The following is an 18,592-nucleotide window of genomic DNA, read 5'->3' as shown; positions in this document are numbered from 1 at the left end:
TAATCTTCTGAAAGCTCTGTTCTTTTCTGTAACTACCTCTTCACTTTCACCTCTCCACCATGTAGACGCTTTTCTTACTAGTTTTCCTGAACTTTTTGGTTTTGCAGCGATTGCAATCACATAAATACTCTGTCACAACTCAATTTAATTTATTTCAACATCATTTGTTTCTTGGACTGAACTAATATATAAAAATATAAATTAATTTCCATAAATCTCATCCAATCTACCTTTTTGAATTATTTCTGGATATTCTGGGCACAATCTTACATCAACGTTCATCAACGTGATTGCTTCCAATAGTGCCTTCTTCATGCACTTCCCACTCACTTTGGAGCCATTCTACAAGACAAAAATGTGAGGTCCAAAACCAAATCCAAAAAGTTCTAATATCGATCGTAGTCCTTCTACTGTCATTCAAACAAACACAGTTCCTATCATTCATCACCTCCTCAATCACCTGTCCATTGTTGTCTCTCTTCCCCCCCCCCCCCACAGTGTATTGTGGGCATTGAAATCTCCACACCATATAACATTATCTCTATCGTGGCCTTCTATTTACTCTAGTTTATTTAATTCTGACATAATAATTTATTTTTACTACGTTTTTTTATCTGCCCATACTTCCACTACTACATATTCTTGTTCCTTCTGTGGTGTCTGAACAACAATGTTGGATGATGTGTCTAAGATAACCGCCTTGACACTGTTTCTTGATTATAAAGTTTATTATATCAAAGATTCGGCGTCAATTTACAAGCTCTGCAGAAGCCTGGAGAGTGCTAACCCAATGAACACACTCTCCCTTTCAATACCTTAGACATTCTGTATACTGCATAGGAAATGTTTAGGTCACATGTTAGGTAACATATAGGATTTTGTCACGTGACAAACCAAAGATCACATCCAACTCATCACATCCAGTCCAAAGTTTGCTCCAACTCAATGTAAACCCCTTAGCATTAGTAGTGTTTACTTTGAACAGAACCTGATTCAAATTACAAATCATTAGATACTACACTTGCCTATACCGGGGCGGCTGTGGCTCAGTGGTAGAGCGGTTGCCTGCCAATCGGAAGGTTGGTGGTTCGATCCCGGCCCCTGCAGTCATTGTCGAAGTGTCCCTGGGAAAGGCACTGAACTCCGAGTTGCCCCCGGTGCTGCGCATCCGAGTGTGAATGTGTGTGAATGTTTATCTGATGAGCAGGTGGCACCTTGTATGGCAGCCCCAGCCACAGTGTATGATTGTGTGTGAATGGTGAATGTTCCCTGTAGATGTAAAAGCGCTTTGAGCAGTTAAGACTGGAAAAGCGCTATATAAATACAGCAAATTTACATTTACGTTTACATACCCAACACCCTATAGGGTACACCCTTCCTTACATAGGTAGCACAACCCCCACCACTACATTGCTCTGTGTCACGTCTGATGACAATATAATTAGATAAAACGAAATCAAATCTGGGTTTTAACCATGTTTTGAATACACACCTGAATACACATTACATCAGGTTTCACACTCCAAATAGGCCATCTAGAACCTGTTTTAAATCTTGACCATTTGCTATCAAACTCCTTGCATTACATTGGAAAATGATTCTAATAAATAAGATCATCCTGTACCTACTTCCTGACTGGAGTGTACGGCCAGACAGTCCCTTAGTTTGTCCCATTTTAAGTCTAATATGCCCAAATGCTGAATTGCTGCCTTTGCAATGATTTGAATCATTTAAGTTTTAGATTTAACCTCAGCTGTTGCATTGATTACCCCTGCAATAAAGATACCCAAGTCCCTTTTTTCTCCTTCTCTCTTACATGTTCTTTTTTCTGTCCCTTTATCCAATGTTGTTGTTTGCTGTCTAACATTTCCTTTATTAACTCTCTTTGTTTGCTCCACTCTTTTGACTGCTTCTGCATAAAGAACTCTGTTCTTCCTTTTCACACTCTGAATCTCAGTCTCTCTTCTCATTACTACACACCCCCAGTAGGCCGCACTATGTCCCCCTTGACAAATACAGCATGTATTTGTCTTACCTTCTCTCCATAGTCATGTTCCCCACCACATTTAGCTCACCTTTTAGTCCCTTTGCACAACTTAAATGCATGGGGCGGCTGTGGCTCAGTGGTAGAGCGGTTGCCTGCCAATCGGAAGGTTGGTGGTTCGGAGTGTGAATGTGTGTGAATGTTTATCTGATGAGCAGGTGGCACCTTGTACGGCAGCCCCGGCCACAGTGTATGAATGTGTGTGAATGGTGAATGTTTCCTGTAGATGTAAAAGCGCTTTGAGCAGTTGTTAAGACTGGAAAAGCGCTATATAAATACAGCACATTTACATTTACATGACCAGATTTCTGACACTCACTGGCTCATGAACTCTCTTACCTTGTATCTCATGTATCCGAAGCATAATACCAACGGCAACTTGTTTGTGCTGAACTGAACCAAAACTGACTCGGTTTCTTTTTTCTCAACCCCCTGGGTAAACGCTTGGCACTCTGAACAGCATCACACTTTTCTTTTAGCTTTATAACCAGCTCCTTCATCTCAATTGCTAAAGGAATCCAACAAATCACCTCCTTGTTTACCCACTTTCACCACCTTTACTACCTCTGTTTTCCCAACAGCTTGCCGTTTTAGAGCTCTTCCAATCTGGTCTTCAGAGTTACAGCCAATCAATAAATTGCCATCATTAAGAATCTTAGCATATTTAACCTGATTCTTTATTATTTTCGTCAATTTTAACAGATCCAAACTCTTCACTCCTGGTTCTTCAAACCTCAGAACAGCATTCCATTTATCCTCACTTTCTTTCACTCCTGTAACCCTGTAAGTTGCAATAATGTCCATTTTGGTTTTCCCCGTGTGTGTAATTTGGTTTGGCCGAGTCGGTATGTAAGTCCCCTTCATAAAGGGCAGTTTGTTGCGGTCATATCTTGTTTTGTTGTTGCTATAGTTGGGTTAAGTTGTATTGTGTTGACCTCTTTTATAGTCCTAGATATTAAGTTCTTGGTTTATATTGTTCTTTGCATTTTTTGGGTAAATAAAAACCCATTTTTCAACAAGCTACAAGTTTCCTCATTGCTTTACTTCTTGGTTTCTGACATACTTAAGCATTAAATAAAATAACGTAATCTGCCTGGTAAAAATTGCTTTCAAAGTTGACTTATTTATATAATTACATACAAGGAAAAATAAGTGACTTATTTACATAAATGCATACAAGGTAAAAGAGAGATACAAAGGATGACAGTCAGAATAAGTAAGGCACACTATGAAACTGCAGCTTCTCTATGTGATCAAAGAGAGGTTGCCATAGTGTGAAAAAATTTATTTCTAGATCCATGCAGTGTATGCTTGATCTTTTTTAAAGATTGTGTTTGGGGCTTTTTCCATTTACTCAGAGTGAGAGTGGATAGACAGGTAAGGTGGGAGAGAGATGACTAAAAGGATTTGAGCCCGGGCCGCTGCAAATGCCTCAGCCTCCATGGGGCGCACGCTCTTACTGGGTGAGCTGGAGGTCGCCCCGTGTACGCTCAATCTTTTTGAGTTTACTAAAATGGAGGACATCTTTGATCCAAGCCTCCAAGGATGGGGGGCAAGCGGACTTCCGACGAAATAGAATGAGCCGTCTGATGTCTTCTTTCATTTTAGGCAGGGCCACCATGGATGGCCGAGTCCCAACGAGAGCTGTAAATATTGCTGGGGCAAACGGCACCTGAGGAGCAACAGATACATTCAGAAGATATTGGACCAATAGTTGTGTATAGACGGGCAGGACCAAAACACATGATTTGGTCATGATTTGAGGACGCCATATTCGGCTTTGGGAAACTCCGATCAACATTATTTCACCATTTCATAGAGCAAACAACTTATCGAATCATCTGATAATCGGCAATAAAAATAATCATTATTTGCAGCCTATACTAGAGGATGAAGCACATGTCTCTTTAATAATAATAATAATAATTAATACTTTATTGATCCCCCGTGGGGAAATTACAACTTACACTCTGATTGTTAGTAATCACTACGCACAGGCCTGAAACACACACACATGCTCAGGACTTATACATGCAGAAATGGAGAGATGTCAGAGGGGGTACGGTGCCTTGCTCAAGGGCACCTGGAAGTGGCATCTCTCCTGCTACCATTCCACAATCTGTACAGGGACTTGAACCGGCGACCCTCCGGTTCTCTACGGACTGAGCTACTGCCACCACAAGAGACAATATTATACAATATTACAGTAATATAATCTTTGCTTCTGTATATGTAATGTTAAAGAGTCCAAAATGTTAACACCAGTAGTTACTATTACAACTTTTTTTCTAGTTCTGGCGAAGTTGTACTTTGGTATTGCCATAAAAAAGAGTCCTTTGCATAACTTAAAGCTCAAGCACTTACCAGTTGTCACTCATTCTGTAATATATGCAAGCTGTACTTGTCCATCAAGACCACTTATAGCAAAGTGTGACCTGGAAAGGCTGCTCCTCTATCCAGGGTTCTGAAATGTCTTTGGGCGCGTTATCGTGTTGTTGGATTCCAGTTTTGACAGAAATAGCTCTTCTGTTGTCCCTTCGATCCTGAATAATGGATCTGTATGCTGTGACATTTGCTCACATCGTCCCCGGGTGACCGCGGACAGGAGCTTGAATCCTCATCAGAGCCCCAAAAGGTCAAGTCATATTGATCTCACTATGCAAACGCGCTCTATATTGTCAAAATCCAACCTCCAAAGTTGGGTCGAACATTTTTAAGACCTGCCTCATTATCTGATTCGGCTCTTTTATTATGCCTTTTTTTACGACCTGGGGGAAATCACCATTGGAAATGTGGCAGATCTGACTAAATACACTTCGTATATAGTGATGAATGGACAGAGGCTGTGAGTTCATATATGTTTGTGGTCAATCCGCGGTGCGTAAAACGCGCGCGCAGGGGTGGAGACTTCTTTGGAGAGGCAGGACATGAAAGCACAACAGGAAGCCTCTCTGCATCCACAGGTTGGCGCGCGGTTCTCTCCTCCTGTCTGAGCATCTTAGCCCAGACCTTAAGACCGCAACCGGTGGAGATGAAGTAACGACTCGTTAGAGGACGCGTTTTGGATTAACGGTTCACGCTTGGACTGCTTGTTTTGCACGTGAGCTAATAATGCCAAAGCCTTTGGAGAACTCGATCATAACCTGCCTGAACAACAATTTGCTTGTATTGCGCAGGACTTTTCTGTCGTGAAAAATATCGTGACAACGTTGCTTTTGACCGAGGACTGTGCGTTTTTTTGGATTCGACGCTAACCATGCCACAGGTCCCTCGCTGCAGCTGCACAACGGCGACAATAGCAGCAACATAATGGCATGTAGGAGCGGCTGCTGCGGCTCCGGTCCCATAAACGAGGATAACGCGAGGTTTCTGCTGCTGGCGTTGTTCATCGTCGTTTATCTCCTCTGTGGAGCCGCGGTCTTCTCCGCACTGGAGCAGCCGATGGAGCGCGAGGCCAAGGAGCGCTGGGCGCAGAGGTTCGAGCAGTTCAGCCACAAGTATAACCTGAGTAAGAAAGACCTGAATAACTTCCTCAGGAATTACGAGGAGGCGAACGTGGCGGGCATCCGCGTGGACACAATCCGACCTCGATGGGACTTCACCGGCGCTTTTTACTTCGTGGGAACTGTGGTATCAACCATTGGTGAGATGGAGAGAAACAGGAATTTTAAAAACGGCATAAAATGCAATTTTCTCCATCTTTTTTTCTTCTTTTCTGTAGCCGTATATTCAATTTTTTAAATCCACAATTTAGTATCTCTTTTTAGACCATGAACTTGCGTGTGTATGCTCAGCTTGGGCTTGCGTTCATTTGCACGTTATTACAACTTAATATGACTCACTATAACAATGATCTTGCATAGTTTCAATCATTTAAAGTCTCCCATATCAAGGTTATTCATTACTCACTTTCCATGGGCCAAAAATGAAATGAATAATTGTGTTTTGTGCTGGAAGGATGTTAGAAGCCAGGTTGTGTTTAATCCAACTTGAGTGTGGTTGACTTGTCATAGCAGAATTGTTGCTAGTAGCTCTGGTAGTTTGATTGGTGAGCCATGTAGTGAGACAGCATACACATGAACACATCTGAGCTTAAGAGTAGGGCTGACCTCAAGTCCTTAGTCGACTGACACTCATCTGATTTCTTCGACTAATCAATGAAACACACTTTTATTTCAGACCCAGAGGGATCCATGTCAATAAGAACATACACAGACACAAAAATACAAAATACAGAGCCTTCCACAATGTTCAGTGTCTAATGTACAGACATGTCCGCCAATGGTGCCACAGTCTGGAAGAGAATCTGACAGAACTGCGTACAGGGTTAGCCAGAACAGTGATTATGTCATTTTCTGACTCAGATACCCTACACACATTAAATCTATACATCATGAGTTGATTCGCTCAACAGATCTGTTCACTTTGAGTGGTCCTTAAGCCTTAAAGCACAATGTAAATGTAATGTGCTGCATTTACCATCTGTAAAACTGAGTTTTTCCACAAAGAATCATGCAACAGCACCCCTTTAAAATGTGTATTTACCATAAATGTGATCATAAGTTTCTTGGAAATTCACATTCGGATAAGATTACAGTCTTTCATGGCAGAAAATTGTCTTAGACAGGGCTCAACGTACCGTACAGTGCAAACACAAAGGTGGACAGTAAAAACACAATAACTTATCCCGTTAAATTTGAAAATCAACACCTTTGTTGAGGTTTTTTATAGATTTTTTAAAAAACTGTCAATTTGTTCAACCTGTTTGAGGCTTTATGTTTGTCACGTTTTTGACGTTTTACAGTTATTTTTGGAATTTATGGTCAATAAACCACATTTATAGGAAATTATACCTAATGTTTGAGCTAGAAAAGCAGAAATTAGGAATTATTTAGACTAAAATTATATGTCAACTTATAATCAATACTATTTTTTTATGTTCAAATGCTATAAAATTGAATAAGACACCCCCAAATTAATGAAAGTAGAGATTTGTACTTGCCAAAGAGCATTGTGTTGAATCAATCATGTTATTTTGGGGAATTAAAAAGAACATTGATATAGAAAAACGGGTTAATTTGACCCGAGGACAACATGGGGGTTAAAGAAATGCCAATAAACCAGAGCATGCTTTTCTCCCATCCTGGAATGCTGTGTGTACTAGCCAGACCTTCTTACGCGACGCTGTGGAGGAAGGTCCAAGATTAAACCAAACTAGACTGAAAAAAAAATCAAATTCATGTTTACATCAGAGCAAGATTTCTCATTGGAAACCATTTTTCCATTTCAGCACTGAAACAGGACTGCCTGAGAGCACCAGAGACATTGGTGTCCATGTGTCAGACAGAGTAGAGAAACAGAGATATCCATGGAACCAGTAGCCCTGTGTCACTCCTACACACAGTGTCACTACCTCTGATTTGGACCTGCATGCTCCTGCATGTTTTTATCTTCCCAGTACCTGGTGGGTAGTCTTTTATTCACCATCTGGGATTGGTGTGAGCTGATTCATGTGGCTGACAATTTGACAGGCCCTTTGATTACATTGGGCTTTGGTCATCGCCATTTAAATGGGAGTATTGTTAATGAAGGAGTGTATTAAGTTCTTTAATGCAGGGCTGCAACTACGGATTATTTTCATGGTCGCTTAATCGATAAAACTGTCAATTGTTTTCATGATTATTTGATAAGTTGTTTGGTCTACAAAATGCCAATCTGTGTTTTTTTTTAAGCATATTTTCGGGGCATTTTAGGCTTTTAGTTGACAAGACAGCTGAAGACATGACAGGGGAGGACATGCTGCAAAGAGCCAAAGGTCAAAGTCAAACCCGCGCCCCAATTAGTGTTTTCTAAAGAACTCAAATGTGATTCTCCTGTGATTCCTAAAACCACTGACAAGTTCCTCCTTTGGTCTCTGTCGTTCCTGAGACATCTTACAGAGCAGTGAAAATGTGAACGTGCGCAATGAAAAAATCCTGATTGTTTTTTTATCACAAACTTTACCACATCTCATCAAGTAGCATTCAAGCAGCCTCTAAAAAGAAGATTGGGTGTTCTGTGTGACATGACAAAAAGGAATACAGACAGCATTAATTAAAAAAAGACTACAAGGTCCTTCTGCAGACATGGTGTGAGCTGTACAACACGAATCCTGTCAGTAATCAGACAGATGTTCTATTTTTTTAATTTACACCAACTCTCATCAGTTTTGAGACATCACTCTTTATACTCTTCATCTTCTTTTTCATCCAACACGTTCATCTCTCCGTTTTTGGAGATACAGCAGTTCAAGGGAAAGCCCGTCACAGTCAGAGGACTGCATGCGTCAGAGCTGAGATTAACCCATTATACGGTGTAAGGACCCATTACAGCTTTTAAGCATGGTCAGAACATAGGCACATAAGTGTTTTCATGTTTAGAGTTCAGCTGACGTAGATACATGCAAAAGAAAGTTGCATTTTTAGGTGGTGAAAATATATCATAATGTATAAAATGCATATGTTGCATGTATTGGTTTACTTTTAAATTTAAAGCAATAGTTTGATAAATTGGGAAATGTGAAGTTGGAGGAGTTTTTTTCCCAAATTCAATAACAAAGCGTTTTGAATTCAATATACAAATTATGCAACACTGAGGAAAGAAAAATTTAAATGGGAAAATTACAGAACAGAATCAGCTTTATTTACCAGATATGAGTACACATATGAGGAATTTTGCTCTATAACAGAAAGAATAAAGACAGGTAAAGGCAATAGTGCACTGAAGAGTGCAAAGTGTGCAGGAGTAATTTGTTTTATGATTATTATTATTATTACATTAAGGAGCATAGTGCTAAGGATACCCTGGAATAAATACTATTATGTCATTATATTACACTATGAACAATATGAACAGCGCTGAAATAGAGAATGATGAATAAATAATAAGAGGAACTAGTAAACAGACTGATTAGAGACAGCGTGGCTGGGTTATTGCACAGGAATTGAGCCTGACACTGTGAGTCAGAAGTCAGCTGTTCTTTAGAGAGATGGCTTGTGGGTAGAAAGTGTTCCTGAGTCTGTTGGTTTTGGCGTACAGTGCTCTGTGGCGCCCACCAGAGGGGAGAAGCTGGAACAAGTTGTGTCCCGGGTGAAATGGGTCTGCAGCAATGTTTTGTGCCTGATTCCTGACTCTGGATGAGTAAAAGTCATGGATGGAGGCCAGGTTGGCACCGATAATCTTTTCTAGTGTCCTAACTGTCCGTTGTAGTCTGCTCCTGTCCTTTTGGGTGGCAGATCCGAACCAGACAGTGATGGACGTGCAAAGGAAATAATGGATAATGGCTGTCCTCTGCTCCTCCTTAGGCAGGTGGAGCTTCCTGAGCTGGCGCAGGAAGTACAGCCTCTGCTGGGCTTTTTTGATGATGGTGTCAGTGTTGGGCTTCCACTTTAGGTCCTGGGATATAGTAGATCGCGAGGATTCCACAGCAGGCACAGGGCTGTTGAGTATGGTGATGGGTGGAAGAGTGGGGGGGTCTCCTCCTGAAGTCCACAATCATCTCCACAGTTTTGAGTGTGTCAAGTTTAAGACTGTTCTGACTACACTATTGAGCCAGATGACCAACCCCCCGTCTGTAGGCCGACTCATCACCGTCCCGGATGAGGCCGATGACCGATGTGTTGTCAGCAAACTTCAGGAGTTTAACAAATGGGTCTCTTGAGGTGCCGTCATTGCTGTAGAAGGAAAAAGAGCAGTGGGGATGGTACACATCCCTGGGGGGCGCCAGTGCTAACAGTCTGTGTGCTGGATGTGATGTTCCTCAGCCTCACCTGCTGACTGCTGTCAGTCAGTACGTTAGTGATCCACTAACAGATGGAGGCTGGGGGGATTATGATTTCCTTCAGGTGGGCCAACACCAGTCATATAGAGGACTTCATAACTACAGATGTTACGGGGACAGGCCTGTAGTCATTTAGCCCAGAGATGGAGGGTTTTTGGGGGACTGGGATGATTGCGGAGCGTTTGAAGCTGGAGGGAACTTCAGATAGCTCCAGAGATCTGTTGAAGATCTGAGTGAAGATTGGGGCCAGCTGGTCTGTACAGATTTTCAGACAGGGTGGTGTCACACCGTCTGGGCCAGGGGCCTTCCTGGTCTTCTGCCTCTGGAAGAGCTGGCGCACATTCACTTCACAGATCATGAGTGCAAGTGAGGGGTCAGATGGGGGGAGTTGACAGCGTGGGGGTGGTGGAAGGTAATTGTCTGAAATGTGTGAGTTGGTGCGCTGGTGTGGGGGAGCGGTGTGACATCAACCATGTTCAGAGCTTTTATGCCTGACAAAGTAGCACACTATTTTGTCTTTCATTCATGTGCTGTGTATTTTATTAAAACAGGTAAAATTGCTCATCTATCATCCCATTTAACCAAAGTTACAAAGCAATAAGGAAAGAAAAACACACCCATAAAATCCACCCCATTTGGCTTTATTGTCGTGTTCGCCAGCTCAATTAGCGCCTTGGGAACAAATCCGAATGTGGGGACAATAAAATCCTCAGAGTATTTTTTTCATGACATGGGATACAGAAATGTTTCACAGCAGCTACAAAACACGATGCATGTATATGTTCAAATTTCAAATGTTACGAATGCACCGAAAAAGGGAAACCAATAGGACAGGCAGGCAGACGGTGCTTCATTGAGCTTTCAGTGTTAAATGAGGGATAAAAACCGAGATTGGTGCCGTCAATGGAAAGACCTTTGACTCCCATTTTGTTCATCTGTCAGTTCACAAGAGACAGAGGAGAAGTCACACACAACCCACATCTCAGTTTCCCTCAGAGTAAATACAGTTTAATGGTTTCTTAACTTTACAAATAGAAGATAATAATTAAATTGAAATGTAACTAGAGGCCCCAGCGGCTCTTTAACTTGCCAAGTGACTTGAGGGAAGACGCGTTGGGACTGATTGCCGTGATGTGCTTGGACAAAAAAAAAAACTCAGCTATTAAACTGAGTGAGTGACAAACAGATAGCAAGAGGAGAGTGCGTCACCAATGACAACCTATTAGATTGAGGCAGTTGTGTTGTGTCTGATTTTTCCTTCGAAGAAGAGAACAGTAATGGCGATCTTTAATAATGACAGAGACCATGTGAGTTTGGTTTAAAAGGTAAATCAAAGCAGCTGGAGGCAGATGGACACACTTGTCTGATCATTTATTTACTTATTTCTTAGTGTGTTGCTGTGTGTATGTGTCAGGGAAATAAAATGGGGTGATTAAGTAAGCCTTTTCAAGGGATGGTAATGCTTTTTTGTAAATATTTCTAGACAGATTCAGACACACACCTGCGGAGGTGAAGTAGCACTAGTACTCTCAGTGTATTTTGCACCACTGTATTACTGTGTCAATTTCTACTTATTGCATAATGGGTTTGTGTGTATCCCAGGGTTTGGGATGACCACTCCTGCCACCATTGGAGGAAAAGTCTTCCTGATGTTCTACGGCCTGCTCGGCTGTGCAGCCACCATCCTCTTCTTCAACCTCTTTCTGGAGCGTGTCATCACCGTCATCGCCGTCGTCCTCAAGTCCTGTTACCAGCGACGCCATAACAAAGCTGTGCTCGCACCGAATGGCCGGCAGGTCTCTGAGGGAAACAGAGCAGGCGAAGTTGGAGGAAGTGGAGGGAGAAAAGGGGAAGATCTGACAGGCTGGAAGCCTTCGGTCTACTGTGTCATGCTCATTCTAGGAGCGGCGGCCATCTTGGTGTCCTGCTGTGCCTCGCTCATGTACTCGGCGGCCGAAGGCTGGGGCTACCTGGACTCGCTCTACTTCTGCTTCGTGGCCTTCAGCACCATTGGTTTTGGAGACATGGTGAGCAGCCAGCGGGTCGTCTACGAAGGCCACGCCACGGTCGCGTATCGCCTGGGCAACTTCTTCTTCATCCTCACCGGCGTCTGCTGCATCTACTCCCTCTTCAACATCATCTCCATCGTCATCAAGCAGGTCCTCAACTGGCTGCTGAGGAGGCTGGAGGCCCCCTGCCGCTGCTGTTTCCCCAGGAGGGGACATCACCCGCATCGGCACCCCCGGCGGAACGTGGTGGCCCCGGGCCACCTGCGCTCCCGCAGGGACCCCTCCATTGAGACGGACGCCATCAACGAGAGCGAGACTGACAATGGGCGCAGGATGTCTGGGGAGATGATCTCCATGAGGGACTTCCTGGCAGCCAACAAGGTGAGAGCTTTGGGGCGGGAGCAGTTGTGTTGCCGACAGATTGATTATGTGTTGTTCCACCTGTCTGATGTAGTCACATATGATATTATACACAATATATTTAGTTATCTCCCAGAGTAATTGGGTTAGACTGCTCACATAGAAAGGACATTGGGTCAATGATTTGTTTCCCTGCAGCTTACTGTGGTCATTAACTCCTTCACTTAATTCACCCTTCACTCATTGTAAGCTGTATTGAATTTGCAATGCTCTATTGCAGCTTTTTTGCACAGTTGTCAATGCAGAAACTACATATTGAAACTACATAAAGAAACTTTGTATCTCAATGCTATCGGTCACCCTTTACGTGTGTCTGTGCGTTGTGTAAATATTTAAACAGAGACAAGGTGATTGAGTCTCATTTTGTCTGAGATTTTAAAAAAAGTTTTTTCATTTCCTGAAAAACAACATGCAAGGTTTTCACCCGAGAGAGATTATCATGGCCTGTGTGTACTTACTTACCTATGTACTTATGTACATAAGTAAATAATGTGTACTCATTTTTGTGATTTAACACCAACTCATTACAGTTATTGTGTACATATAATTAAAATATGCAAGCTCAATAATAGTTTAACAAAGGTTATAAAATATGGTTAATATTTTAATAAGGACTTCCTGAAGACACATCGGTAAGTAGAGGTTGGTTTTTGCTTCTGTTTTCTAGCGTATATTCATATTATGTGTAAAATGGATCTGAATGCCAATGGCCTGACTCCATTGCTGTCACCCTTTCAAAAGCCCTTGAAGCCACTCAGAGGTGTCATACATTTCCATAACCACTACCCATTTTTTTCAGACGAGACCAATTAGCAGTGTGACCTGTTGAATGTCAAAACTTTGCTTACTCAACACAGGATTATTTTAAACTGGAAGGGAAAAAAGGAATTTTCACACCTTATAATTATTCAGCTAAAAAGGTTTTGACTGAGAAAACTGTGTGATGGGTGTGATGCTGGAAGGATGTAAACAAGCTGTTGCAAAACCATTAGCCCACAGAGAGAACATTAAGATATGGAAACATGTTACTGTATACTAACATAGCCCAGATTACCATCTAACTACAAGGCAAGGAATCTCTGTGAGTGTGTGTGTGTGTGTGTGTCCTTTGCACAATCGCGAGAACGGTTCATCCTATCTACTTCACACTTGGCGGGTGTGTTGCTGGGGACTGAAGGGAGTGCAGTGTCGACTGTAAAGTCGATTGAAATAGCATTTCTCGAGAACAGGCACATGCTCCTAACAGGCACTCTGTTAGTACTTTAAAAAGTGTGTTATAATCGCAATTTTAGTATCACAACATTAGTTTGAGGAATACATTACTGGTACTTTTTAACCCTCCCGACCCTGTTCAATTTTAAGTAAGTGCTAATTAGCAAATGTATATAAGTGCTGAGATCTAAAGCAAATGCAGAAGTGAGGCTTTCTCCAAAAAACAACGCCCCACTTTTTTGCCCATTTTGGATTCACCGACGCCTGTGACAGCCAATGTCTGAAGCCACCCACTTTGAGCTTCATTTTGGCTATTCAGAAACCTTTGGGTGACATCCGGCATGTCCGTATTTTATACCGTCTGTAGCTAAAATGTTAGCATGCTGACATTAACAGTGAGCTCAAAGCACAGCTGTGGCTCAGTACAGCCTCACACAGCCATTTCTTGACTATGCATATGCATAATGCTGATTAAAAGATATGACATTTAGAATACTTACAAAACGCCAACACAATGTGGTTGTCCCTGTTTAAAATAAAAGAACAACTTGTCTAACGTATGATCCAGCTTCAGAACTGGCTGATAACATCAGAGCCCTACATGAATACCAGAGAAAGTGGTTTTGTACATATTGTCCTTGTGGAGAGAGGAATAAGAGACTTATGAGACATTTCATAGAGCCCACAAGGATACTAAAAGATAACACCCGCACCGGCAACACCCTGTTCATCCTGCTGCCGTCTGGCAATTGATACAAAGTTTCTGCTGCTGTACCACCAGAGTAAAGAGCAGCTTCTTTACCCGAGGCTGCCAGACTCCTGAACTCCACCTCATCCTCCACACTCTTACTTTTCTTACGTAGCATACAGGCACTACAATTTCATTTGGTAACGCAACCCTGTGTTGTACAATGACAACTTTAAACCCAAGACCTTGAAGTGTGAATGTGGCTGCTTGCACAGTGGAACACATTAAGTTTTTTATTTTCAGTCAGGGACCGCTGAACATTGATGATCCATCGACTTTAGTCGCATCCGGAATTTGAAATTAGTTATTATCCTTGAGGGTTGAGTTGGTGTTACACTTTATCTGAAGGCACAAAGCAGGGTGGAAGAATTATTTGAAACAGATTCCCAGTCTCTATCTTTATTGATATTACAGTCTTGGTCAGTGGCCCAGACATTTAAGATTAGCACAATGATGTAACATAACGCAGTTAAGGGCACTTTCAAATATATAGTTTGATGGACTCAATTTTCCATTTGGTTTGGATGCTTTCACGTTGCACTTTGTCAGACCAAACCCGGTAAACACACGTCACGCTATTGAGACGGTAGCTTCTTTATTTGACAGAATATCCGAAATTCTCCAACACTTCTGGTCTCAGAAATTGTGGCGCAACACCAAATGTATTACATCTTGGGTTTTCTGGTTCCGCTTTGGGGTTTCTAGTAATTTTGAAGAAGGGCGAACAATGAGCAGCTGACATACATTGGGAGGACAAGGGACGAGAGAGAAAGGATGATGGCACACAAAAGACCAGCAATGCGTGCCCAGAACTGCTTATGGATCTGAACGTTGTCATCCCTAAATCATATAAGTCCGCCAATCATTTGCAAAGTTGGAATTGCAAGCTAGTAAATATGTATGCTAGTAGGCCTATATGTATTTGGGTTGGATCGCGTACCTGAAGTGAACCCGGACTATCCGACCAAACCTAAATTACTTTGTGATCATTTTGATTTCAGGTCTAGAAATAAGATAATGTAAAGAGAGGTTAAGGTGAAGCAGTATCATTGCACACGCCGAATATCTCCTTCAAAAAAAAAAACATAATGGAATACAAAGCATTAAGGGGGCTTTCACATCAGGGACCAAAGCCGGGATCACAAAGATTGATCCAAAAGCAATGAGGAGATAATAAAATAGGCTACTTGTATTTGTCTTAAATGTCAGGTGAATGGAGGATGCTGGCAATTTTGATGAAAGATGAGAAAAGTCTCTCCGCATGTCCTGCAGTGTTAGTTTAGTTTGCTGTCACATTACTTGACCCCGTATTTGTGAATACAAATACCTGAAGTGAAAGTTATGTCAAAAAACTATGTTGTTGCGTATCATTGCACATTTTTAAGTGGGTGTATGGAAATCCTGGAGATTTCTTAGGGGTTAGGTTATACAGCATATACCTGCATATCACGTAGACTACGCCACTGCCCGAACCTATCCACCGTGCCAGGCCAAATGAAACATTAGCTTGTCAAATTTGTCTGGTCTGGATTAGATTAGATTCCCGATATGAACTAATAAGTGGTTCAACAGAGTTATTAAAATGAATTCTGATGAGAAACGTGAAGGTTTATAACAGATTTCATTGCAATCCATCCAATATTTTTTGAGACATTTCCTTCAAAATGACTTCGATGTGGTCACCAAAGTAAATAGGCTGTTTCATCCACTGGGGGACTGCATGTTATATAATGGAAGTCCCTCCAAGAGGGAGTAATGCTAGAGTCCTGCTGCTAGCGTGGCTAAAACTACACATCATTGTGTAAATCAGCTCCATTCCATTTAATTTAATATTGACTAAACCTATGTAAAACAGCGTTAAACATTAGTTGTCTACACATTGCTTTGTAGGGTAAAAAAATGAAAGGGAAAAGATGGAAAATATCTGGTTTATGTCAGTCCCACTACAGCTAAATGTCAGCTAAAACTACACATCATTGTGTAAATCAGCTCCATCCCATTTAATTTAATATTGACTAAACATATGTAAAACAGCGTTAAACATTAGTTGTCTACACATTGCTTTGTAGGGTAAAAAAATGAAAGGGAAAAGATGGAAAATATCTGGTTTATGTCAGTCCCACTTGTTCAGTATTTGTCGTCTTTGTTCACATAAATCCCACCAAAAGAAAAGGATAAAAAAAAACAAAAAAACACCATCTGGTTTAACACCTGTGAAATCAGATGTGCCAGGCGCATTGTATTAAAACTTGTTTTGCAGACAGCAAATACTGTCCTCATTTGTTGATTTCTTGATCTCTGTTTCCTATTATGCAGGTGAATCTGGCTATAATGCAGAAGCAGCTTTCAGAGATGGCCATCGGGCACCCGCGCCAGTCCAGCTCCAATTCACGTCAGAACGGATTCTCAGGAGGGGTTGGCGCCCTTGGCATCATGAACAATCGGTTGGCAGAGACAAGCGTGGACAGATAGGGGAAACAGCGTGAATCCTTTTGTCAAGTACGGACAAATCGACACTGAGCCTTCCTTAAAAAGAGTTGGTTGGTGTACAAGACAAAATGTGTGACTACATAATTCATCTATTCCATCAACAGGCAAGCGGACCCCCAGCAGCTATCATCTCAGCCCACCTTCCTGCGAAGAACACGGCTCCATAAATGATGCATGATGGTTTGCTGGAGTCTCACATCTGGACCAGGCTCAGTGTGCCGGAATGTTCCCCTGTGAGGAACTCAGTTTCCATGGTGATTAAAAAAAAAGCCTGCCTAGAGCCCTTGTATCTAAGCCTTAAAACATGATGCACTACAGTCTGCTGCACATCTAACCGTAACTTCCACTCATCTACGTAGGCTACTTTACAATGCTCAGTTTGACTCTATTAGACTTACATAAAGCTGGTTGTAGCACCGTTGAGCACAATTCATGGATGATTGATGTTGACCTGTAATTCAGAATGCATCAATGATGGTGTTGAAACTATCAATGGCACTCTATTCACATCCTTTGTGAACACAAGTTTCACAGCCACATGCCATTCAATAGCCTCCATCCTGGCACTGCCTTCATTCATTATCACTTGATAATCATGATAACTTGATAATCACTTCTCTTACCCCCCCCCCCCCCCCCCCCCTCCCCCATTCCCCAAAGACCTCATTAAAAACCAAAAAGACATATGTCTAGCTGAATGGAGTGAAGGGAGTCTGAGATGATGAGAGACGTTTTTTTAAGAGACTGCTGTTTTTACTTTGGGGTTTGCCCCACATTATCCCAGCATGGACCCAGACATGAGGACATTATCACACCCCGATGTTGTCCGACAAGCCCTGTAGGTGGTTGGAATTGATATAAATGCAGTTAAACAAGTCACTGCATGGATTATTATTTGGTTTTAGCTAAGCAGTGGTTATGTTTGCCCTGTAGTCTGGATTCAATGCAAGTGCAGTAGACAGAAGGACAAGAGACAGAGACGGTTCATTTCACATTACCAGGGAGTGATTGCCAAGTGGGAGGACAACTTGTGGACAATATATGAATCTTGATTAAAGGGTAACTACCATTTATTTCCACCTTGAAACAACAATCTTTGACATTGGTCCAGTATTAAGCAAGATCGCTGCATTGGACAGAGGCGAAACAATGTTGTAGCTTGTTTCCAGGTACCTTCACAAAAGTTCTTGTTTTGCCACTGACAGGCTCAGATTAATTATTCTAAGTGACTGACAACATTATGGAAAGGATTTCTAAGGATGTCGCCACTTTTTTTAAAGATTGAGATCCTTTTTTTTTAGACGTAAAAACAGCCGTGAAATTGCAAATGCTAAACCCACCAAACTCCATGTAAATAAACAGTAATTTTAGCATTGTAAAATACACTTCATTCAAAGTCAACAGACTCAAAATAAAACTATGAAAAGGCGCCTTGACTCCGTGTCATGCTTATCAGTTCAATTTTATAAGCACAAATGGACATTAGGATAAACAGGAAAATGGGTTGAACAATCTAATTTCTTTATGTTTTTACGCCTTGAAAAATTAAAAATTTGATCTTCAACCTGTTTTTCCAGTTTTCTGTTTTCATTCAGAGGATCAGAAATTTAGAAAATCACAGACTGGTCCTGTGTATGTCTGTGCTGGATATTGACAAATGTTTCACCTCTCGGTGTACGCTGAATGTTTTGGGATATTCGACTTCTCCATTCTCATTCTGTCTTTAGGTCTGGCTGCTGTGCTCGAGTGGGGGGGGGCGGGGCGAGGCAGGGCGTAGCTAGGTGGAACAAGGGAGAGAATACCATTGCAACAATGAATAATTGGAGCCCAGTAACAATTTTGTAATTTTC

General features: G+C 41.8%; 1 protein-coding gene across 1 annotated transcript; it reads left to right on the top strand.

Moving 5' to 3' along the window:
- The first annotated feature begins 4,971 nt into the window (after positions 1-4,971).
- On the top strand, positions 4,972-16,752 carry kcnk13b (potassium channel, subfamily K, member 13b). The gene is made up of 3 exons (XM_034900628.1): positions 4,972-5,687; positions 11,466-12,253; positions 16,569-16,752. Exons 1-3 carry the CDS (start codon positions 5,354-5,356, stop codon positions 16,722-16,724), a joined length of 1,278 nt encoding a protein of 425 aa, XP_034756519.1. The 5' UTR covers positions 4,972-5,353; the 3' UTR covers positions 16,725-16,752.
- Positions 16,753-18,592: the final 1,840 nt, after the last annotated feature.

This window comes from Etheostoma cragini, chromosome 18, assembly GCF_013103735.1.
Source record: "Etheostoma cragini isolate CJK2018 chromosome 18, CSU_Ecrag_1.0, whole genome shotgun sequence".
NCBI lineage: Eukaryota > Metazoa > Chordata > Actinopteri > Perciformes > Percidae > Etheostoma > Etheostoma cragini.
Note: the sequence above shows the minus strand (reverse complement) of the source record. Positions and strands in the feature narration are given on the sequence as shown.